The sequence below is a fragment of the Salvelinus alpinus genome, chromosome 18 (genome assembly GCF_045679555.1).
Source record: "Salvelinus alpinus chromosome 18, SLU_Salpinus.1, whole genome shotgun sequence".
NCBI lineage: Eukaryota > Metazoa > Chordata > Actinopteri > Salmoniformes > Salmonidae > Salvelinus > Salvelinus alpinus.
This window is the reverse complement of record NC_092103.1, coordinates 20,543,347-20,569,661: the sequence shown is the minus strand read 5'-3', so window position 1 is coordinate 20,569,661 and position 26,315 is coordinate 20,543,347. Positions and strand designations below refer to the sequence as shown.

The 26,315-nt window shown below is 41.0% G+C and overlaps 1 protein-coding gene across 3 annotated transcripts; it reads left to right on the top strand.

Annotated features, from left to right (window-relative positions):
• Positions 1–341: 341 nt before the first annotated feature.
• LOC139543989 (LIM/homeobox protein Lhx3) lies at positions 342–13,934 on the top strand. Of its 3 annotated transcripts, none has more exons than XM_071350623.1 (6): positions 342–895; positions 8,236–8,407; positions 8,602–8,804; positions 10,304–10,455; positions 11,834–12,005; positions 12,408–13,934. In XM_071350623.1, exons 1-6 carry the CDS (start codon positions 826–828, stop codon positions 12,824–12,826), a joined length of 1,188 nt encoding a protein of 395 aa, XP_071206724.1. In that variant the 5' UTR covers positions 342–825; the 3' UTR covers positions 12,827–13,934. The 3 variants fall into 3 exon arrangements, with proteins under 3 accessions (XP_071206724.1, XP_071206723.1, XP_071206722.1); XM_071350622.1 differs by lacking the exon at positions 342–895 and adding an exon at positions 1,881–4,028 and having other exon boundaries at positions 8,605–8,804; XM_071350621.1 differs by lacking the exon at positions 342–895 and adding an exon at positions 1,883–4,028.
• Positions 13,935–26,315: the final 12,381 nt, after the last annotated feature.

Sequence of the window (26,315 nt, the reverse complement as noted above, 5' to 3'; positions counted from 1 at the left end):
GTGCTGTCTGAGACTGAGATATCGCGTGTGACTAACGTACAAACAAACTGAAGGAGACAGTTCCATAGTCCCCTCCCGTTTTCATCGTGGGGGACAAACAATGACGCTCCATCCACTTGTCTTTGTTGGTCTATTCTTGGCCGAACAAAAGACGGGCACGAGAATAAAAACGCATGACAACAATGTCCCGACGAATCGCCCATTACCCTATTGTGTACGATGAAAGATGGACACGTGTACCTCTAAATGGATAAGGAGGGAAGGGAGGAGGAGAGGAGGGTTGAAGACAGTGGAGTGGAGGTGGGGGGGTTACACGCAACACACGCCTCCTGCCTCGCGCACATACAGAAACTCCCCTTTTCAGCACCGTGGACAGGGCATAGTCCTCCACGCGCCACACCCGGCATCTCGACTCCAGCTGTTACTTTTGTTACGTTAAAAACGAACACTCGTCCCATCCTGAGGTCAGCTGACGCTGGTAATGGTCAGGCATTATCCCCACCCACTCTCTCTATCTCCTCTCGACCAACACACGGAATCAAACAGCAAGTTGCTGCATTCTCAAAGTTTCCTTGCAGGGTGACCGACGCAGAGAGACCAGGTCGACAGGCGTACTTTAGCCTCTTACAACCACGTTATTTTTGTGACTCTCAAAGGATAAAGAAATAGGATCATGCGTTTTTGTTTTAATTTTTTCCTAATAATCACTTATCATTAGCCTAAGCTCAGCAGGCGCGCATCTTGCTTTCCTTTCCTCTGTATAGGCCTATCTCAACCTCCGATTGATTGTATGTTCATCTGAGCTGAAAAGCATCACTGCTCAGAATGTTGCTTGAACATCCTGGATCAAGTTGTCAAAATCCCGTGAATTTCTCCCGATACAGTGCAGGTCAAGGTAAGAAGCCGGCGTTCTTGTTTGTTTGGAGTCATTTGCACTTCTAATCGAGATTTTAAATTAACTTTATATGGAAATGTAGCCAGCCTACCATCGAGTCTATTTGACGCCGTTTAGTCCCCTGTAATCTGTTAATGGCTCATAATTAGCTATGAAATATCTAGCTATACAGCAAATCAGCACAGCGGGGGCTCCGCCTGCAGCTCAAAGTTTTACCGACAGGATCCAAACATGCATGAAATAGCCCATTGTATCTCACAGCACACCCTATCATCATCAGTTAAACTTCTGAAATAAGAGTTTGACATATCACCATTATATGCTGAAAGAAGAGTTACAGTGAGCTGTGCTTTCCATTTCAAGACGGGAGAAGTTGTGAAAAGAGAAAAATTGATAGGCTACACATCGAATGGAATGTATTTCATCATATTGGCGAATAGGGCGAATAGCACTTAAATGTGTGTCCAGTTGAATACAATTTAACAGGGTATTCATACTGTTTCGAGGTGGGACATTAAAGCTTTAATTTATGTTTCCCTGCGTGCGGGAGACGTTATGAATACGTAATGAGCTGCATTGTTGGAAATCATAAGAACAGATGTTATGCGTGTGCTGTTATTTCACACCATCTCTCTTGGCTGTCACGAGACCACCAGAGCGCTTTTGCACCAACCACTTGTGTACGCAACAAGGCGACAGCTCGGCTGCACACAGGCCGCCCCCCGCCCTCCCTAGTCAACAGCCTGTGCAGAATGCTTAACAAGTGTCAGGTTCCCTTCGACAGGTGCGGCACCTGAGGTCTGGCATAACTTTGTTTATTTGAACACACTGTAAACCATGTAGACCAGTAGGCATGTGGTTTGTGAATTATTCCATTACATCTAGGCCTTTAGGCTACTCATTATGTGAGGTGTTATTAATATAGCCTTCTCATCCCAGGCACAAATTATTGTTCGAAAATTTGCAGCATCTTTGTAGCAATGGTAGTCTTACTTCATTTTTGTAAATTATGAATCTAATAAAGTATTTCCATGCCACAAGATATATTGTGTTGCCTTACGTATCGGGGAAAGGAATAAGGCTTGTAAGTGGGCTATTCCATGGCCAAATCAAAAACCAATAGATTAGCAATGGTTTTAGAAATAAAAGCAATAACGATCTCTTTACGAAACCACTAGCCCATGTCCGCCTCTTTCTCACGGATCACTTTTCTGTTTTGTTGATCATAGAGCATTTCTCATCTTACCCCATTACTGTCTCCTCGCCCCTCAAAAGGGAGCGATCAATAGCACATAAAAATATAGCTGAAATGTAAGAGGGAGCACTGAAGCATCCCACACCTTTCACCAAAATGTATTTCATATACTCAGAAAATACTGGCAAATGGGGCATTGATTTTAGATTCATCAGGGGTCCACGAAGCCATGGCACTACTCGTGATTTCCCAAGGCGCCCTTTTGCGCCTGAGATCAGTGTCGATAAAATTCATCGTGGTGTTGCCTCGATCAACATGTTATTGAACGGCCAATCTCTCCCCTAAGTAAACAGTTGTCTTTGTGAAGTCAGCATAGGCTATAGTTCTACAATATGCTGTGTGTGTGCGCGCGCACGCGTGTGTCAATCGCGCGCCAGGTTTATACGTTCTCGTTACGTGATGGAAATTGTAGATTTGGTTTTATTACGAATGTAGTGTTATCTACCGTGACCCCAATACAACGTCAAGTTAAGGAGATGTTCTCTTTTGTTTTTGAGTTAATAAGATACCATGAGTGCGATGGTTGATATAATATGTGAAACATCCAAAATATCCAATATAAATTAGTCCATGTAATTAAATCATACCTGTCAAATATAACAGTAACGTTGGTAAAGGAATATTTGTCATCTGATCCAGATGTTTCAAACGAAAAGTGTTAATTTCATCAAGCTATTTATTATTAAATGGGATCCTATTATGTTCCTATGTAGGCTAATGGTTCTTGTGACATATGCCTCCTAGTATTCGATCTTTTTTTTTTTTTGTAAATAGGGGTCACCTCACGTCGTTCTATTATTGTGCATTTTAGAAAAGGTAAAAAACGAATTAAACATATTTAAAACTATACTATACTGTAATAAGTACCTAGGCCTATGTTATGGTGGAATGTTTTACAAATATTAGAGTTGCATTCTGCCTTGTCAACTGCACATCAACCACAGAAATCCAACAATCAAAGCCAAAATAAATTGTACAATAGCTACCTATATAAAATGATGTACAGGCCTATTTGAATCTTCGATAGCAGGCCCTGTGTTGCGTATCCATAACATAAACTGTCCATTACAGGCAAATATTTGGAATGTCACTTTATTTAACTTAACTTTAACTTATTTAACTTAATGAATTTTCGAACTCAACCGTTTCAGGACTTAATTAATAAATAAAAAAATATGTGCCAGGTTCCATTTTCGTTTGCGTTTGATTATTTGTGTAGCTTCGGCTATATTATGGCCGGGATTCGATTTGAAATAGGCCTACACACTGTTTTAGAGAAACGTGCGTGCAAAGTTCCATTTAAAAACACTTAGGCTACTTTTCGTGCTGTGAAAATGTATTTTCATAAGATCATGCAAAATCTGTTAGTGTAAATGAAGGTCAAATAGGAGCTTCTTGCAATAAAATGGCATTTAATAGCATAGCCTATGCATCAACTAAACACACATGGCCGAAACCATAGTCAAATGTTATCTTGTTCCATTTTTCCTCCCTCCGAAGAGCACTTGGTACCCGCACCGTTTCCAAGTTTCTGATCGTTGATGATAATCTATCTCCCTGCTTTAACAGGCCAGTCGCTAGGGTAACCACGCGTCGTAATCCTGCGCAGTGCACATCACACTGGGATACAGCAAACTCAAGCGTATGCAGTCACACCGTGCGTGGAATTGTGGTATTCTTCTCTTGATATACTGCATAATATGGTGTTGTGAGTGATAGGTGCGCAGCTAGAACACAGCAATACAGTCGTTTTTCGTTATCGTGTGAGGAGAACATGAGCAATGGATGGACATAATGAACAGAACTCTCCAAATGGAGCACCGAATAACACGGAGATGCTGTTTGCCTTGCTGGCCCAGAGCGAGGAATTACGTAAAGGTATACAACAGGGCAACGCATGATTCAATTTGTGTTTTAATCTAATTTGATATTGATTAGGCACATTACAATGGTCAGATATTTAATCAGTACTTTGTTGTCGCTGTTTATACTTGTCAGAATACGGGATGTTGTTTTATTTCATTCCAACACCTTCGTGTATCTCATACTGTATGAAGAACACAATCTAACTTTGTTCGAATAGTCTCCTCTTTTGTATTTCTGAACATTTTTATAATAAAATGAAATGCTTATATTTCCTACATGGATATGTTACAAATGAACGCTTATCTTGCATGCATAATTCGCTCATACACTATCAGTTTTAGACTAGTCAGAGGTTAGCCGAAACAGTGGACACTAACCTTTTCAGTTTTTTCCACTTTTCGCTCCTGTCCCCTGTATTACAATGGGTTATGGCTAAATCTGTATGGCGAAGGATTAAGGCTAAAGACGGCGAATCTACGAAATAACATGTCTTATCTGTTTGCTCCAAAGCAATTTTTTACACTTTTATGCAGTTTTAATCTTGTCGCAATTTTTCCATTCATTGCATAATGAGGGTTAAGGATTTAGTAAACTGTTTAAAAATACACATTGTAGACATTATTGTCTTAAATGTTGAAAGATAAGTGTGAATTCTTTATTTAGGATGGTGTGGGTTGTAACAACTATGTAACAACCTGCCCTAAATGGGACAAACGTATTTGTTTTAACGAGGTTTCTATCAATATTACTGCAATTTCTAGGGATTGAATTGGCTTTCATGGGCGTATATCTATACTGGTAATATTTTTATAAGGTGATCAAATCGCTGGATTGTGGCGTGAGACTAGACCGTTGTATTCTAGTTTTACAGAACCTATTGAATTAATAATGAGTTTGATGCACCTGTTGGTGACGTGGCTCCCTCGCTGTTGTGCGTTGCTTGCTCTTGGTCCCAGAAAACAATGTTCCATACATTTTTCATAAATTGCCCACAAATTAACAATAGGAATGCGATTCCATAGACGAATGAAACGTGGTTCGACTTGAATAAATCAAAGTGCTAACATTTCAAGCCTCATTTAAGTTGCCAGTGATGCATCTCACTCGATACGTGTTTGTTGATAGTTTGATAATAAGTTGCAATGAAAAGTTATTTGTTTGCTGAAAGATGGCCATTTTGTTTTCGTGTATCGTCTTGATGAAGACATGCTTAAAAGTTGGCCATGCGGGTATGTTTGAGTGGATTATTCCTAAAAGTTCAATGGCCTGCAAATTGTCACATTATGTCTATTGATGCATACCACCCTGCATACCACTGCTGGCTTGCTTCTGAAGCTAAGCAGGGTTGGTCCTGGTCAGTCCCTGGATGGGAGACCAGGTGCTGCTGGAAGTGGTGTTGGAGGGCCAGTAGGAGGCACTCTTTCCTCTGGTCTAAACAAAGATCCCAATGCCCCAGGGCAGTGATTGGGGACACTGCTCTGTGTAGGGTGCCGTCTTTCGGATGGGACGTTAAACGGGTGTCCTGACTCTCTGAGGTCATTAAAGATCCCATGGCACTTATTGTAAGAGTAGGGGTGTTAACCCCGGTGTCCTGGCTAAATTCCCAATCTGGCCCTCAACCATCACGGTCACCTAATAATCCCCAGTTTACAATTGGCTCATTCATCCCCCTCCTCTCCCCTGTAACTATTCCCCAGGTCGTTGCTGCAAATGAGAACGTGTTCTCAGTCAACTTACCTGGTAAAATAACGGTAAAATAAAAAAATAAAAAAAGATGTTCAGTTAATTATATGAATTAGAGCAAATCCTGAACTTGATGAAGACATTGGCTTACTATTATCTGTAAACTGTACGTCGGAACGATTGGGTATCAGAGGGATATTGTCAAATGTCATGTGTAAATTAGTCAAAATACAATTATGCAAATTTGGCCATATGGACGGTCGGCTTCATCATCCCAACACCGAAACCATTTCTAGTAGCCTAATGTGCACGGTATCATCAGCATATCTAAATTGTCAATAAACTCATGTTAACACACAACGTGTAGCAATTAGGTATGTGACTGAAGCTACATTTGATGACATCGAAACACATTTCACCTCATCCACTCAAGTGTGCACTTTCAGCGTAATTTCATGCGTTATAGTGGGAAAGGCTTGGATGGTGTTTTGACAATTTGAATGCAGGAACATTGGCAACATATTCAATGTCCGAACCTTCGATCAAATGTTGCTGTGGTCTCGTTTACATGGATGAAACCCTCCTTGCCCACTCTGCGAAGCGGGCCTGCTTCTGCATGATTTGGAAACCAGATGTAAAGTAAAACCTCAAACTGCGTTGATTGGGCGTCTGAGCTTGGACATGGGGATTGGCTGTGTCGATACAGAAGGCTTGTTTTTTCTTCCCTTTTTATTATTAAATGGGAAACAATGGACCAGTGTTTTAAAGAGAGAGGGACCCATGCGCCTGTTGTACCCACTGGGCACAGACGTAAATTCAACGTCTATTCCACTTTAGTGCAACGTACATTTTATTGAAATAAGGTGGAAACAACGTTGATGCAACCAGTGTTTGCCCAGTGGGTAACCTCAAACACGAGGATAGGATAGCCCATGCATGGTTGCAGGAACGAGAGAAGAGATACATACATACATACATACATACATACATACATACATACATACATACATACATACATACATACATACATACATACATACATACATACTGTGTATGTTGAATCAGTAAGGGAAACGGTGAGAGAGGGAAAGGCTTAGAGAGAGAGTTTTTCGGTATCCACTGTTGTTTATAGATGGTCTGGGGGACTTGGATCAGTTGGTTACCATGCAAAGTAAGTGTTTTAATTAATGGAATGCGCTTTTTCGAGGAGTGATAGTAGAAGGGGGCTTTTTTATAGGCCTATGTCTTCTTCATTCATTCTGCAGATCAAACGTCATGGTTTCAGCATGATAACTCAATCAGTCAACAGTCAATATGTGTTGGCTGTGGTCTTTGTAATATTTTATGCTATTAGTTGGATTTTCGCTGTTCTTTTGTATTGCATCTGGCACCCACACTTGGAAAATGTTAACGGATGTTGCCAGGTTTTGATAATCATACAAAAAAACAGGCCTTTACTCGAATTTATGGGTTGTGAAAAAAATGACGATAGTGATGATGACGACGACAATGATGAAGATGATGATGATGGTGCTGACAAACGAATGAATGGCTGTAATATATAGGCAGCAGTGTATTTACATCTGAGACTATTGAAATAATTATGTCCCTACATTTATTGATAGAGTCCACAACACCTTAGTCAACTTAATGGAAAACTCCACACAAAACTATATTTGTTTCATTTGTTCATTGTTGATAGTCCCAAAATGTTTTACTTGTCAGAAATCAAGTTTTAAAGGTATATAACTTTCAAAATACAGAAATACAGCCCATGCAAAATGCATCATACTGGCTGTAATTCTGTATTTTGAAAGTTATATATCTAGTCAACTTGATTGCTGACAAGCAAAACATTTCGGGACTATATCAACAATGGACTAATGAAACAAATACCAAATATCGTTTTTGTGTTGAATTTTCCTTTAAAAGCACTCTTCGAAATCTGCCTTTTGGTGATGGTTTCAACTATGCTTTTCATTCAACCAGATTTGTTTATTAGGCCTACAACTTTTTAATTGCATTATAGCAATTCTCAATTACATGATAATCAATATACATCGATGAAAATAAAAATATACAATATTCTAGATACTAGCTCAGTGACAAAATGGTCTCATATTTGCCCTGAAATAGACTGCCTTTGGTGTTTTTCCATTGATTTCTATTTACTCATCACTTTCGATGCGAATTTCTATATCTGAGGTTTTAGTAGTATCAACTGAAAAACAAATGGCATAAATATATGATTCATGTATAAATAATATACCTATTTATAATATGCAGAATATGAAGTATGATTTATCACAATTTTTTTGATAATTTGTATCGAATTAGTGTCCTTATTTAGATATTATCCCAAATAAGCCTATTCTAAATCAAATGCAATAACAAATGTCTACATTTGACAATTGTATGAATTGCTATTTTGTGTCGTAAAATAATTTGATCACAGTATAATTTGTCTCGGTGTAACATGATTTCTTAAGCAGTGTTTAAATTCAAGATGGCTTCATGGTTATCCTGTCTTCTACAGAAATTCCTGTATGCGCTGGCTGTAATCAACACATCGTGGACCGCTTCATCCTCAAAGTGCTGGACCGCCATTGGCACAGCAAGTGCCTGAAATGCAGCGACTGCCAATCCCAACTAGCGGACAAGTGCTTCAGCCGAGGAGATAGCGTTTACTGCAAAGAAGACTTTTTTAAGTGAGTGCAAGAAATAGGCCGTCCCATGAAATACATATTATTTTATGAACGACAAATTATTGAAAATATTGCTGGTGTGTAGGTAGCCTAATAGTTAATTGAAAACAAGCCAAACTATTTTATAGATTCACAGGTTATGAACGTGATTAAACTCTTGTCAATTTATTGATGATAACCTTCTTATTTCCAAAAAGGAGATTTGGGACCAAATGCGCCGCGTGTCAGCAAGGTATTCCTCCAACGCAGGTGGTGAGAAGGGCACAGGATTTCGTATACCACCTGCACTGCTTCGCGTGCATCGTGTGCAAGAGGCAGCTCGCGACAGGTGACGAGTACTACCTGATGGAGGACAGCAGGCTCGTGTGCAAGGCTGACTACGAGACCGCCAAACAGCGAGGTGAGAGATCGCTGTATGGCGCAGTGTTCTAAGGCACGGCATCTCAGTGCAAGAGCCGTCACTACAGTGCCTGGTTCGAATTCAGGCTGTATCACATCCGGCCGTGATTGGGAGTCCCATAGGGTGGCGCACAATTGGCCCAGCGTCGTCCAGGTCTGGCCGGGGTAGGCCGTCATTGTAAATAATAATTTGTTCTTAACTGACTTGCCTAGTTAAATCAAGGTTAAATAAAATGAAATAAATACCTTATCACACCGATTTAGGGTCCCCAAGATCAGAGTTCCTAGATTCTAACGCCTAATTACGCATGCATCAACAGTCGTTGATATTTTAGCGATATCCAAGAATGTGGAAATCCTACAAGGCCCACATCTTCATTTCATTCTGTCTGCTAAACTACAACGTTAAAAGGGAGTATGCCTATAATATGTTATCAATCACCGCATCACCCAATACGTTATGTATTGTTTGGAGCTGTGAACTTGATCTCCAAGACTATGAGGTCACCCATAAACACTTGACCCATCTGCGCTAGTTGCGTCGTAGCCCGCGTCCCAATAGATAGCAATAGCCTATGTATAGATAGGCCTAAAGCCTGTCCAATTGCATTGAAGAGAGAAAACGTAGTTAATTTTGTTTTATTTTATTAGCAGACCGACAGTGACTAAGAAGATTAAATTCAGCCTCATCGGCACAACATATTAGTTTTGTTTCAAGGGTGTTAAAAGCGCTGGTTATTTTAAAGCCTCGGATTAAAATAACTTATTTTATGTAATGCATATTTATTGAATGAAAAATGAATTACAACTGACCTCTCACAGAAGCTCTGTATAAACAAAAAGACATCTACGCTGGGTATTTTCTTTGTGAATAGTTAATGTATTACTCAAGTGTTATCTGCCCCATCTGTTTGTCGGAATTTACTGCCTGTATCTCACCCCAGCATGCGCGAATTGAATGTGACTGTGTTGTGTATCTACTGCTGATTTACACATTGAGTTAACGTGAGTTTTCATAGACAAACACACGTTTATTTTGTTAATGAAAGGGCGCCATTACTTGGGCATTGGAGGATGGTCTCGCATTTTTTTTTGTCTGTATACTATTTATTTATTATGAGTTAGCATATATTTGGGATCAATTACGCACATAATAACAAATCATCAAATGTACGAGTAATCCGACTCATTAATAGTTTAATTACAACCTCTAACTCGCAAAGGATGCTGAATAATCTAATTAAAATAATTCAATCATTTGTTTAATAAGCATTGCACTGTAAATTATATTTCCAGATATATATTTCTTTATATATACATTTTTTGGGCACGCAAAAAGCTATTTTTAACAGGCTTACAATTTTCGGTGGATCTAACTGAATATCTATCAATATTTAGATACAGCTTTGAATCGAATATTAGGCCTATTAGCATAAAGTATTGGGGTGCATTTTTGTTTACGTTATGGCTTACATTGTGTGTCTTGTATTTTCTTTTTAGAAGCTGACTCAACAGCGAAAAGGCCACGAACGACCATCACCGCGAAACAGCTCGAGACCCTGAAAAACGCTTACAACAACTCTCCCAAACCGGCCCGCCACGTACGAGAACAGCTATCGTCAGAAACTGGCCTAGATATGCGGGTTGTTCAGGTAACTATCCATTCCCCTCCATTATAGACCATTTCATTAGCGTCCTTATTGTATTATTATCTAAGGTCATGCATGGGTTTCCTTTTGAAATAGTGCTTGAAATGGCTTCCCAGGTACAGAAGAGTTGGGGTTTGATGGTTAGAATTTACAGTGAGATGGAGTAAAAAAAAAAGTCTACACACTTGAAAGTCAGAATAGTAAGAGGGAGCTCGTTAACAACGCTGAGAGCCTCGCATATTGTCTGTGAAAGAGCCCTACTGTGGATGACTATGGTCAATTAGTCATTCTGTATATATCGTTTTATTTGCAAGGACACTTAAAGTAGGTAGGAAGCCACTATGCTTCATTATTCACTGAAGGGGAAATGGGGGTGAAGAGGGTTCACTTTGGCTCCATATCATTAATGAATATAGACCTTTCCTAAATATGGGGTAGAAAGTAGAACATTTTTAACTGTTTTAATTCAATTATGCTTTGCATGATGTAGATTTAAACAAATATGTGCTTACATTGAATGGTTTGTCAATCATAACTGTCTCTTAAAAATAAAAATACAAATGTTTCCAATTTTATCACACAAATTTACAGCTACAATTTAGAACGTGGACAACGTGAGATTTAAATAATTAACATCAACTCCAGGTATTAAATCCCAGTGAGAGGGTAACACGCATGGTAACTTGTCTGCTCTCAGGGTTAAGGACAACTTATAGCTGTCATGAAGTTAATTAAGCGTGTGATAAATCTTGTACAGGTCATGGTGATCCCGAGATTAGTGTTCTGTCCCACTGTTTCAATCTCCCACTTGCGTTAAAGAAGACATGGCCCAGTCCCCAGACAAGTCCTTGAAAATTATTTTGTTTTAATTTTAATGTACCTGACCACTTAAAAGCATAGAAGATGCACTGAAGAAAGAATAGAGAAAAATGATGTCTGGGGTGGTTAGGAATGCCATTTTGCATGTCCTACAATAGGCTATGAATGAAACATTCAGTTCAAAAGATAAAACATTTGATAATGTTATAAAACGGACTACTTGTGTCCTCTGCAAATGTAACAGTACATTATAGATTTCTCATTTTAAGAAATCAGTTTCACTTTACTCATAATTCCACCGTGCTTCTACACCTGCATTGCTTGCTGTTTGGGGTTTTAGGCTGGGTTTCTGTACAGCACTTTGAGATATCAGCTGATGTAAGCAGGGCTATATAAATACATTTTATTTTATTTTATTGTAGGAAAAGGCTTCTACTTAGAAAAATATGATATTTATTGGAGGAGCTGCCTTCAACAGGAAATTCCCAACTCCCCAATTGTATACCTAAAATAAATTGAACAAAACATATGTACCTAACCATACAACACCTCTGTCCTCCAGGTCTGGTTTCAGAACAGGCGAGCAAAAGAGAAGAGGCTGAAGAAGGATGCAGGCAGACAGAGGTGGGGACAGTACTTCCGCAACATGAAGAGGTCGCGAGGCAGTTCCAAATCAGACAAGGACAGTATCCAGGAGGAGGGCATGGACAGCGACGCTGAGGTCTCCTTTACAGGTAGGATGAGAAAACAAACAGACAGACATATCTGAGATGATGTATTCACAATAATCAAATTAAAGGGAATGGGATACAGAGGGCGCCTTTAAGTTCCTGTTTGAGGAATTATGAGAGATGATAAAAAATTTGTTATTATCACAATTATAATACCAACTCTTTTTATATGATTTATTAGCCCCTGAAGTGCATAGTGGAAATGGACATAGCACATTTGTAAACCACACATTTTGGTTTATACCCACTCAAATGTGAATGAAACCCAAATAATTCCAATGAGGGAAAATCTTATAAATCTAATTTTATATGAATGACCAGAATCAAACTAATAATATCAGCACTATATTCCATAAGGCTTCTATAATGCCACACCCTGACCAAGTGTCCTCCCTTTTGTTCCAGACGAGCCACCCATGTCGGAGCTCAGTCACTCCAATGGCATCTACAGCGGCCTGAGCGAGTCGTCTCCAGCCATGGGGGGCAGCCACGGCCCCTTCCCCCTGGAGCATGGAGTCGTCCCCTCTCAGGACCAGTACCGTGACATCCGCTCCAGCAGCCCCTACGGCCTACCCCAGTCCCCAGGTTCGCTTCAGGCACTGCCCAGGCACCAGCCCCTCATCTCCAGCCTGGTCTACCCTGACTCCGGCCTGTCCATCATGACCCAAGGCGGGGCCCCGGGGCTGAACCCAGGCATGAGAGGAGTGTTGGGGGGCACTAACGGCCCCAGCTCGGATCTGTCCACTGGCAGCAGTGGGGGCTACCCAGACTTCCCAGCGAGTCCAGCTTCCTGGTTGGATGAAGTGGACCACGGACAGTTTTGATGAGCTGGGTTGATTGGTCAACGTGGTCTAAGGACTCAAAGGTGTTTTTTCTGTGTCTTCTCCTGCGGGTGTCAAAAACTGGAAAGAGACAGTCACGCAAGACCTGTGAAACAGATAGATCGGGTCAGATGGTTGCTGTCTTTCACCCTCCTTGGATCACTCTCTCTCTGTCAATGAACTGTCAATTAATATTTTACATTTCTCCTGATCTGAGTGGACTGAAAGGAAAATATGAATGGTAGCACTTGGAACTCACACACCATTCCTTAAAGATAACAAGACTGAGAAAAATGGAGTACTGGCCTGTTCTGAATGATCATTTAGCTACTGACGAAGTGTTGATATGTTGCTCAAATATCGTCAAGAGTAGGTTCTGAAAGGAAAGCACCTCACTTCTACAATCTGAACTTTTAACGGTCAGACAGACATACTCCATCTCTCAGCCTGAAGTCTTCACAGCACTCATCAAACAGCCCTCCACCATTGAACTATGTGTACAGCGACTTTCCACCATCATGCTTTTGATCCCTATGGTGTCATCAATATTACACCAGAGGAAGCTCACAGATACACACAATTTCCAGCTGTGATATCGTTGTGACAACTTAGCAAATTCAGACTTTTGCCCTATTCGATTTTAATAGACTCCAATGCTTTCCACCTTATTCTTCTCTCTGTTTAAAAAAAAAAAGTGTACTGATGCAGGTTTTGGTTCAAGTCAGAGTTTTTATGTGTCTGGTTGTTGCCAAATGTCTATGTATATTATGGTTTATCATTGTGGAGAATTTATTTTTATACAACCCCTTCGACAACATGAATACCACAGATATTAGGACTTTGTACATTGACGGCTATGGATCTAAACAAGTTGTAGATGTCGCCTCCCACCGATAACTAGAGGTCCAGTTACTTCTATGCATTTGTGTGTTCTCAGATGTATCTTGTTTGTTTCATTCTATTGAAATTACCTGGGCATGCTGAAACCCAGGCTGGTGTACGTGTTTGTTTATGTGGAAGATGTTTTATGTCTTATTTATTCTCTCTGATGATGATTAAGTGATACAGGTCTTTAATAAATTTGTCAGCTAAATCCAAACTGACCACTGACTCTTGTATCAGATCTTAATTATGTTGACTATGGACTTTGTCTTGGCTTCTCTTCTATTTATCAAGGCTCAGGCTAAAACCCAGATGCAGACACAGAAGGCAGATAGTACGAGTCTCAGAGTTTACAACAGTACAAGGGGCAGGCAAAAGGTAAGTCAAGGCAGGCAAAGAGCCGTAATACAAATCAGAGTCAGGCAGGTACAGGACGGCAGGCAGGATCAGGATCAGGACAGGCAGAAAGTTCAGAACTGGGACGACTAGGAAAAACTAAAACTAGAACACAGGAAACACGGGAACATGCTGGTAGGATTCGATGAACTGGCAACAGACAAACAGAAAACACAGGTATAAATACACAGGAGATAATGGGGAGAAATGGGAGACACCTGGTGGGGGGTGGAGACAAGCACAAGACAGGTGAAACAGATCAGGGTGTGACGTTAGACATAACAAAAAATGTAGTTTTTCTATACAGTATATACACATCTTAATTCCTCAAAACACTGACAGAAGCTAGGGTAATTGGGGTGGTGGCTAATCTTCGATATCATCCCTAATTTTCCTGAAGTATTAATCACATTGATCTTACATCAGAATACAGATAACGTAGGGGAACCGGAGCAATCCAGAGACATGGTTGAATCTGCAGATTGGCCGTCTGGCTAATTACCAAAGCTGTATCAAGAGTTCAACGGCTCTTTAGTGCAGAAATTTGATGCAGACTGAGAGTCAACATGTCGATTTGGAGATAACCGTGCCTTGTTTGCCCAAATGCCCCTACGGGATAGAAATCTTCAATCCATTAGCTTATGAGGGATCGAATGCCTCTTGTGAATTTCCTAATTTGTTTACTTATTCAAAGTCAGGTTCAATTAAATAGATTAAACAGTGTGTAGTGTGTGCATGCGTGTGTGCGTGCGTGTGTGCTTGGAGCGCGCATGTGTGTGTGTGTGTGCTCGGACTGTGTAAGTGACCGTCAATGTCTTTCAATTTTTTCTACCAGTGACAGAAAGACTTGCATTGCAGTTTCATCTGGGAATAGCATCACAGACGGTACATTTAAACAATCCTCACTCTGACAAAGACCATCAATCTGCACATTCTTTATAGATGGATCCTTTCACCATCTTCCAGCAATATGCAGTTCCAACAGGAACTACAGTACTGACAATGCAAATGAACAGGCATAATTGGAAAAATCTGGATTCTATAGAACCAGGAGACCTGACTATGAACAACTCTGGACTTTAGTTAACTATAGCTTTATAACCTAAAAAATCCTAAATATTTGTGAAAAAAAAAAAAAAACATCTCCACAAACTCCGCAAAAACAGAGGTTTGTCTAAAAGACACACCTCCCTAGTCTTACAAAAAGTATCTACCTATGGCAACAAAGCAACATGAGGATCCACCCCACCCTCACCCTGATATGAGAGTAGAATACCAAGACCACTGATTAACAATAGGCGCTGTGTTTGAATAACTGTGGATTGTCAGATTTAACCCAAGCACTTACTATAATTACTCTAACAACAAAAACAAATCCAGGTGTTGGAAGATTGATGCTTTTAGAAACACTGGCTGAAGAAAGTTTCTCAGACTGTGAATTGTGCGTGTTTTGACAGACACATACCAAGTTCCAAAATAAAAATGGCCTTATAATATAATTTTTTCACACAGGTATTTTAGATTTTTGATACAGGTCCGTAACTTTTTCATTTTAGGGTTGGACTGCTGGCTCTTGTTCTCAGGTTGCCAGAACAAGGACATAACACTTCGACTTAAAATCGAATCCTTCCACCTGAGTGGCGGCTGTCAGTATTGCTGTACTAAGGCGACAGGTGCGTAACCCTATCCCAGGGTGCCCTGCAAAGTCAGTGCGGGTGAGAGTGAAGTGTCAAAGGCAGCACTAATCTCCCTCGATCCCTGCCATGGTCAGTTTACTGGGCAGTTTCCATTTGGGCTGAGCCAGGAGGATTTGTCAATGAGACAGAGGAACACAACACATCAGGAAGTCTGAAGCCTCCACAACAGACTCTCTAAATCCTACCAGCTTCCTGGTTTAACATGTCGCAGCCCCTTCCCTTCCCTCCCCTCCCTCGACAGGTGTGAGGAACCCTGAGAGAGAAAAAAGGTGCGATCAGGATGACCTCAGGATGAACTCTTAATGTAAACAACTGAGATTATCCCCTCCACTCTTTCAGATTAACTTGAGTTTCCCCAGTGGCTTTGTATGTATAAGTGATTGTGGAGGTTTGAATGTAGCTGGGTAGTTTTAAGTGGATGGAGGAAATGGTGAGAAAGGAATTAGACAAATGTGTGTTATCTTTTGAGGACAGTGAATGTGTGATGATATCAGGTGTACGTTGTAAGTAATTAGGGTATAATCATTAATTGTACGGTTCAAGGCCTCGATGTGTATGTGTCTGTGTTCCATGTTTGACATGACAGGTGACTGGCACATATTCTTCAGCAGACAATAGCTGGATCCTGTAGACCACTTCCCAGGAGGTCTAAATTGCTGTTGGCAGTAGGAGCCTGTGATTGAAGATTACTCAACCAGATATGCGACAGATAAGAACAATCAGGTGTGTGAACACATTCTCTAGCTGTGTATAGCCGTTTTCCATGTTGCCTGTCAGACATTTTGTTTTTTTCTATTTTGTTATTTTCTATTTTGTTTGCTTGCTTTTTGTGTTATTGCTCTGTCTGTCTGCATTGATTAGTGTTGCTTGTCATATGTTGTTCTTTATGTGCTTATTGTCTGTCTGTATGTCATTTTAAGTGTTTTTAATAACCTGCCCAAGGACCGCGGATGAAAATTTGTCGTGTCGGCTGGCTAAAATCGGCAACAGAAATGCTGATTAATGTGCACTGTCCCTGTAAAAATAAACGTAATAAAGTAGAGTAAAGATATATAATCCACAATGCAGATATGCACAAATAAATAAAAACTGACAATGTAAAAAACCTAAATTAAATACAACTGACATCCACACACTTATATAGTAATTCTTAATTTCACCCCCAATTTTTTTTGACAAGATATTCAGTAGCAAAAATGTCAGTCACAGTCAGTGGTTTTAGGATATAATGTCAGTTTGACTTTGATGTCAGCTGTTTCTTGGCTGTTACATTGTTTTTTTGCTATAGACTGTTGCACTTTAGCCTACTGTTATATTGGACTGTTGCTTTAGGCTCTTGTATTTTTCTGTTGCTATAATAGGTTGTTGCATTATACTGTTGATTCAGGCTGTTGCATTGAGCTATCCCTGCCATAGGCAGCTTGAGGCCTGGCTGCTAGCTTTCTCCTCTCTCTCCTTCCCTCCACGCCCCCAGCGAGAAGCCACCTCGTGTCAGATGGCTGGGAGTAAATCTGGCCTGACAGTAACACCTCCCCTGGGCCCCACACGTCACAACAACAATTCAGGCCTAATGGAGCAGCTCTGGGGTGGGTGGGAGTATGCACCGTAAGGGGGAGGGCCACCAGCCAGTCATGTTGCATTGGGTAGGGAGGAGGAAGGTTGGAGGGAGAGGGGGAGGAAGGAAAGGGAGGAGGTGATGAGGGGCTCAGAGGATTACCCCAGGCGCTGATATAACTAAACAATCAATTAACCCAAAATAGGATCCTGTGGTGTGGTGGTGGTGTCTCTGTGGTCCTGTAGCAGCACAGATGCAGTGGTTTAGTGGTTGGTTGAGGAGGGGGAGACTGCTGAGATAGGTTATGGTGCTGTGCCGGCGTATGGTAGAGGTGTAATCACAGGCTTCAAGGATATACTGAATATCTCTTTCAAATACTAGTTTCAATGTATCACATACTGTATGGGGGATTCGCTCCAGGTGGATCACTAACAAAGAACCAATCACACAACGTCTATCAGAGACAGACAGGTCGTGTGGCTAATGAGGTGAGCCCTTCCCTCTTCATAATGCACAACTCACCCGTCCTCTGGTCATTCTCGCCTCTCTTCCTTGCGGAAGAATCACTACGGCTCCTGAAGCTGCCGAACGTAGGACCTCTCTCTGCTCCTGACAATAGTGTTGAGTACTGACCAAAAGGAAAGTTTTGCTTAGAGTAGAAGTTGTTTTCTACCTCTCAGTCTCCTGTGGTAGCTAGCTTCACACGGCTAGCTTTCGAGACTTTGTTAGCCCATGCTACAAGGCTTAAGCTAACTTGGCTAGCTCGCTGGAAAGCAAGCAAACCACATTCCTAGCTTTTCTTGTTTAGTTTAACCTGTGTTCACTCGTTTGTGTTAACTAGACAGACTGGTATAGCCTTACGGCTCCACAGTTGTGGGAGATACTAACCAGAAGTCGAACCCTGCCCCCACACGGTTCCCTTCGGCTAGCTAAATGTTCCACCTGGAAAGGTAAATTTGCAAGCTCTCCTCTCTCATTTAGTTCAGCACACGTTCTCTTGTGTTGTGTTGACTAGACTGACCGACTGCCCTAGCTTCACAGCTCGAAGGTCGAAAAAAACTATTTTGTTAGTTGAGAGACCAAGAAAGCACGCTCTTTCTCCGGCTAGCTTTGTGCTTACTAGCTAGGCTATTAGCCCATGAGGCGAACACTAGCTAGTTTACGGCTAACTATCAAGACTTGGTTAGCTCACGCTGCAAGGCTTAAGCTAACTTGGCTAGTTTCTCGCCAAGGCTGTAAGCCCTCTGGCAATAAGCCCTCTGGGTGAACACTAGCAAAGCTATAAGCCCTATGGGTGAACACTAGCTAGCGAATACAAAAGCCTCATAGCTAAGCACACGTTACTTACTTTCGTAAACCCCGGTTCTGTGATAATATGAGTGAGATGTATCACCACATTTCCCTGCTCGTAAGAGCGCAAGGAATAGAGGCACGCTTGAGAATGACCAGATGATGGGCGAGTAGCACCTTGTAAAAAAGGAGGGGCTCACCTCATTTGCCATTCTACCTGTCTTTCTCCGACAAACGTTGTGTGATTGGTCCTTCGTTAGTGATCCGCCTGGAGCGAATACCCCATATGTGAAACATCTCACTCATATTATCAGAGAACCTGGGTTACGAGTTTTGGTTTCGAGAAATGGTTTGAAAGTGGTTTGACAGTTTGACAGGAATGTTGCTACTTAACAATTTTGCCGGCATCATAATTTTAAAGCATATTGTAGTTTTAGAAAATACAGTTTTGCCGAGTTTGGATGTTTGGATGAAGTTTTGTTCCTCATCATGATGATCAAATGATTGCAAATGAAAATAATTTGTAAGTGATGCACAGTATCTTACATGCATGCTCTAACATTCTGGCATGTTCATGCCAAATACACACGTGCACACACAGACACGTGCACACACAAACGTGTAAAAACTGTGAATACAGCATCAACACTTTTGTTTATACTGCAGATTAATGTTCACAGCATCGTTAGAGTGATCCAACTAATCAACAACCCCATTAGCATGTTTTTACTGACGACTTTAATCAAATCCATTACGGGCGTGCCTCTCAATCATCCGCTCTCAGCATAATTATCTCTTCATTTCATACTTTTACTGGAATGCAATATTTGTTAATCTGTCTAGAATGGTTGACTGAAATACATTCAGGACCATTCATATTGCAAATGTGTAAGCTATGTATCATCTGATCCCTCGTCCTCAAGCTGGCACTCAGATGTCGGCCATTTTTCATTGATGTCAGATCACTGGGAAGCACATCATATATTACACAGGATACCAGGGCAACTATAAGTGAACAACGTAAATAATTAACATGCAACAAGCATGTTAGTGAATGCATGTATATAACACTTGGGCTCCTGAGTGGCGCAGCGGTCTAAGGCACTGCATCTCAGTGCAAGAGATGTCACTACAGTTCCTGGTTCAAATCCAGGCTGACGCACATCTGACTGTGATTGGGAGTCCCATAGTGCAGCGCCAAAATTCGTCCAGGGTAGGCTGTCACTGTAAATAAGGATTTGTTCTTAATTGACTTGCCTAGTTAAATAACAAAAGTTAGAACACATTGTTAAAATGGTTTTCCAAGAAAATGTGGAGCATTATTCCATGTACTTACTAGCTTGTTACAGGATAATAACAGGTTATTCTTGTCTTGATAAGGCTTGTGTAATGTAAACTGTTAACATATTGTTTTTATTTTATCATTATTTGACTGAGATTTACTAACTACCTATCAGGAGTGAACTTGTATCATACTGGTGCACTCATTACAACATTACAACATATTGCCACTACACATAGCTCATAACCCTGTGGCTGCATTCTGCAGTTGACAGAGTAGCTCCTCAGAGTTGTCATCACAATTTATAATGGCATATGTCTATTTTCCAAGGTGGGATAATCACCTGCTTTCTTTAAAAAAAAAATGTTTTGTTATTTTTTGTTGGGGGGGGGGGGTTTACAGGTATATCGATTTAAAATTATAAGTTTACATAACATGTACCTGTAGGCTGCCACTCAAACTGTAAGGAATACATACAGAGTTTAAGTAATAATAAATTCAGTATAAACAGGAAAAGAAAACAAAAGAGAAGTGGGCCTCCACCCTCAACCTCCCAACCCATTCCCCCAACCCCAGCCAGTCAACATGTCTCCATTCAACTGGGGTTGCTCATCAGTCTGTATTTCAAGGCCTACCTTCAAACTCAGTGCCTCAGTGCTTGACATCATGGGAAAATCAAAAGAAAACAGACAAGACCTCAGAAAAAAATTGTAGACCTCCACAAGTCTGGTTTATCCTTGGGAGCAATTTCCAAACACCTGAAGGTACCACGTTCATCTATACAAACAATAGTATGCAAGTATAAACACCATGGGACCACGCAGCCGTCATACCGCTCAGGAAGGATACACGTTCTGTCTCCTAGAGATGAACATACTTCGGTGCGAAAAGTGCAAATCAATCCCAGAACAACAGCAAAGGACCTTGTGAAGATGCTGGAGGAAACAGGTACAAAGGTATCTATATTCACAGTAAAACGAGTCCTATATCGACATAACCTGAAAGGCTGCTCAGTAAAGAAGAAGCCATTGCTCCAAAACTGCCATAAAAAAATCCAGACTACGGTTTGCAAATACACATGGGGACAAAGATCGTACTTTTTGGAGAAATATCCTTTGGTCTGATGAAACACAAATAGAACTGTTTGGCCATAATGACCATCGTTATGTTTGAAGGGAAAAGGGGGAGGCTTGCAAGCCGAAGAACACCATCCCAACCGTGAAGCACTGGGGTGGCAGCATCATGTTGCTTTGCTGCAGGAAGGACTGGTGCACTTCACAAAATGAAGACATCAGTCAGGAAGTTAAAGCTTAGTCGCAAATGGGTCTTCCAAATGGACAATGACCCCAAGCATACTTCCAAAGTTGTGCCAAAATGGCTTAAGGACAACAAAGTCAAGGTATTGGAGTGGCCATCACATGGCCTTGACCTCAATCCTATAGAAAATGTATGGGCAGAACTGAAAAAGCGTGTGCGAGCAAGGAGGCCTACAAACCTGAGTCAGTTACACCAGCTCTGTCAGGAGGAATGGGCCAAAATTCCCCCAAATTATTGTGGGAAGCTTGTGGAAGGCTACCCGAAACGTTTGACCCAAGATAAACAATTTAAAGGCAATGCAACCAAATACTAACTGAGTGAATGTAAACTTCTGACCCAGAAGGAATGTGATGAAAGAAATAAAAGCTGAAATAAATCATTCTTTCTACTATTATTCTGATATTTCACATTTCATGAGTAGAGATGGAGTCCTCTATCAGGGTCTTGAGAGGCAGTAGGGCTGATTTGGTTAGATACATTTTATAACTTGAGATGAAGCTGAATTTATCTATGATCTTCAATACATTTGGGGGCAATTGAGCTATATTGTCTAGATATAGTAAAATATTGTCTACTTATAATGAGATAAAATGCTCAGTAGATTTGACGGATATTTGTGTTATTTCCTTCTATTGATGAATTGCCTGGGCCAGGGGTTCCATAGACAAATAAAAATAAAAATAGCTAAGTCAAAATTGGATCGCCTTGTCTGCTTCTTCTAGTGATTCTACAAGCTGAGCTGGCAAGTTAAAAATCTGTCATTCTGCCCCTGAACAAGGCAGTTAAACCCACTGTTCCTAGGCTGTCATTGTAAATAAGAATTTGTTCTTTACTGACTTGCCTAGTTAAATAAAAAGGTTTAAAAAATTCTGAATAGAGCAGATATTGCCTCTTATAAACTATGACTGAGGGATTGGCATATAGCATTTTATTCATATGAATGAAATTGGAGCCAATTCCTATATGTTCCAAGACAGACCAGAGATATGACCATTCTAGTCTTTCTGCATCGAGAGACAATACAGCCCAAGGAGATGTTGTTTCTGTTGAAGCATATGTAATAGTCGACAGAGGTTATCCGATGATAAATGTTTTTTAACAAACCTGCTTTGGTCTGTATGGACCAATTGGTTTAAGTCTCAAGACGGGATGACAACATTTTGGAAAACAGTTTAATAGTGAGAACACTGGGTGTCATCCTCACCTTTTTTCTATAAAAGCAAAATTAGTGCTGTATTCACATCTCTCCCAAATGAACCATTGTGAACGGCTGTGTTAATAATTTCGAGCAATAGTGGACCTAATTGGATTCAATATTTTAAATAGGAGGAATACCAGAAGGAATACCATCCCATCCAGGTGAGTTGCCTTTAGTAATGCTAGCCAATGCCTTTTTGAGTTTTTGAGAGAGATATGGGCTACCAGCAAGGTGGCTTCCTTGTTGAAAGAGGAGTTCTTAATTCTTCTAGAAAGGACTTAGTCTGCCTTGGTGTGGATTTACAATCAAAGGTGTACAGTTCTTTATAGAAGCTGGAGAATCTTTGATTGATTATTTTTGGTTGTGATAGTATTCCCTTGTTTCAGATTCAATAATTGTTATATCAGCTAATTGATCATTACTGCATAGCTTGTTGGCCACTGAACAACTAAGACGATTGCCAAATAAGTAATTGTTGAGTCTAACTTGATGGATGGCAAATTCTGCTCTCTGTCTTATCAATAAATTATGTGTTGACTTTGGAAAGAGTAATAGCTACCCGGTCTGAATATACCTGGTCTGAAAGAGTAATAGCTACCCGGTCTGAATATACCTGGTCTGAAAGAGTAATAGCTACCCGGTCTGAATATACCTGGTCTGAAAGAGTAATAGCTACCCGGTCTGAATATACCTGGTCTGAAAGAGTAATAGCTACCCGGTCTGAATATACCTGGTCTGAAAGAGTAATAGCTACCCGGTCTGAATATACCTGGTCTGAAAGAGTAATAGCTACCCGGTCTGAATATACCTGGTCTGAAAGAGTAATAGCTACCCGGTCTGAATATACCTGGTCTGAAAGAGTAATAGCTACCCGGTCTGAATATACCTGGTCTGAAAGAGTAATAGCTACCCGGTCTGAATATACCTGGTCTGAAAGAGTAATAGCTACCCGGTCTGAATATACCTGGTCTGAAAGAGTATTTGTTGAGAACGCTCTAACACAGTTAACATTTCCAATTCTTATATCTTCCCCCATGCAAATGCAGTTGCATTATTTTTTAGAAAGACAGGTGGCATCCCATAAAATCTGGGGGTCATCAACTGAATGTTTGTTCATCCCTATGAATGCATTCAATTCAGTTTAAAATTGTTCTCAGAAAATAGGATTTTATAGTAAGAAAATATTAAAGCTCCCTTTTATGGCTCTTTTAGAAAATTCTGGAATGTTTAACTGGCAGTAGTAAGCATGATGATCAGATAGGCTCACATGTCAAATCGATTTCCTACTATTATCTACTCCTCTATTTTCTTGATTAAAGAAAATAGAGGAGTAGATAATAGTAGGAAATCGAATCGGGAGGATGTTTGTGCCTCTTTGAATAGAAAGTGTACTCTTTTGCTTTAGGGTTATGAGCTCGCCAGGCATCAATATGGTTGTAATCAGAGAGTATATGTTGGAGAGCCTTAATTGCCTATGGATAGTAGTTGGTGTAATTAGATTTGTCCCACATGTCCAGAAAGGCTTCATGTCTGTCCCAATAACCAGATGGAATTCAGTTAATTCTAACAATATGCTGTTCAGAGAATTAAAAACTTAGGATCATATGAATTTGAAGTATACACATTAACAAAGGCAATTTCTTTTCCATTATGGATACATTTAAGGAAAGTGATTCTGCCTTCTTGGTCTTCGCCTTTACTTTTACCAAGGATGGTGATTTTTTTGGTTTATTATGTATCATTAGGATTGCCCCTTTAGTTTTGTTTGGGGCTGATGAACAAGCAGCCAGTTTGTACAAATGGTTTTCTATTTTATGTGCGTAGTTTTGGAGGAGGTGTGTTTCTTGGAGCATTGCTATATCAATATGGTTTCTTGCTAGAATATCAAGACAGCTGGAACATTGGATAGGACTATTAAGGCCTTTGAAATCCATGAGAGAATAGCTTGTGTTGTCATTGTTTTTCTAAAATGTAATTGTTGACTTTAATGTTGATTAGCCCATGTATGTAAAATAAAAAGCAGGACCTGCAGGGAAGCCCACCCATTGGTCACTCCCCACCTAGAAGACCCCCCCCCCCCCCCCCCCCCCCGCCCACCACCACCACCACCAACCAACTTACATTGCCATATTTAGCCCAAATGGATTCAATGCGCTGTAGCCACACAAGAAAGCAGTCCCAGTATGTATGACACCTCCATATATTGTCCATCGTTTATTTATTGGTGTGGCGTCATCACTGTGTAAATGTCTTGGACCATAGGCAATATAATTATAAAAAGTTCAATGCTCAGCAATAATAGTCATATTGTTGCTTGTACCCAAACATGAGGTGATGTCCTCATCATTGCCTTATGCTGAGGGTAACATCATAGCCATAGGCTAGGCTGTTTGATTGTGCATGGATAGCATACCTGAATAATGAGCTAGTCATGGGGATCCATCTGTCGGCTTGTCCCCTTGTGTGTTGGGTTTGATGTGCTTCTCCAGGAAGTCTTGAGCCTCCCTGGTAGTGGAAAACGTGTGTGTTATATTCTGGAAGATCAAGATGAGTTTTGCCAGGTGGATGAAGCTGCATCTCAGGTTTAGCTTGCCTAGCTGGGTCTCACCTCGTTGTAGGTCTCCCTGCTTCAGCAGTTCGGCACGCAGGTCTGGGTAAATGCTGATCCTCTTCCCTGCATAGGTCAGACCCCCGGATTTCACTGCAAGCTTGACTTCAACGCTGTGGATCCTTACAATCATACAGCGAGATCTGTTGCGGAGTTGACCCGTGTGGTGTGCAATGTTTGGGGTAATTTGCCCCAAAAATATGTTTAAAAAAAAAATCTTATGAACAACCTCTCGTATAGTACTGGCCAGCTCTTTCTGTTGTCTAGTGTTGAGAGCTGCCATGTTCCCACAGTTGAATTGTGAACGGACAAATTCTAGCCACTGAAGCAAAATAGACTTGTTAGTTATTTCTTGTCACACAATTAATAATGTCTTGCACCTTAATATGATATTTAGTATTGACAGCTTTTAGGAAATAAGTCTGTTAATCCATAGTAATTTTCAAAAGATAGCCAAGATAAGGGGACGTGTTTCAATGCATGCCACCGGAACGGCTTTCTCATTAAGGCCCCAGTGCTGCTCTTCGGGTCCCTGGGGGGCTCTGGCATCTATGAGGTGTTAACAGCTCCCAGGGGGGCCCTGTCTGGCCCAGACCCCACAGCAGACACAGATGGGCCCAACAGCCGCCCTCCATCCACCACACTTTTCAATTACCACCCCTCGGCAGAGGCTATTCCTCACCAGCCACCACTCTGTGACAGTACAGGGAGGGAGAGGGGAGGGAGAGGAATGGTTGAAGAGAGACGAGAGAGGAAAATGGGGGCAGGAAAAAGGGAGATACAGTATATGCAGAAAAAAAGGAGGTGAGGGAGAAAAAGAGAGAGAGAAAGAGAAAAAGAGAGCACGTCACCCAGCACACAGCTGACAGTATATTGATCTGCATAGATTACACATTCCCCCTGTAGCAGAGGGACTGAAGCAGCGACATGTTGACAACAGGGGAATCACATTGTTTGGTATAAGTGAGCAGCAGCACATCTTTGGTGGGTGGTAGAATGTCTCAGTCCAGGAACAAAAGAGGTCTTCCAAGCCTAGTATCAGCCTGATATCTGACTGAAGGAGGTGATAAATCACTTAGTGGGATTGTTGCTCCGGAGAAGAGGAGGGGAGGAGGGAAGGGGAGGTCTGAGCACTCCTGCCCACGCATGTGTCCTCCGAGGCAGAGAAAGCAAGTTGGGGTGCTGGGGTGGGGCCCAAGGGGCATGGGCTCAGCTGACACCCCTGTGTACGCTCATTAGTATTTAATTTAAATATGGCTTTACAGGG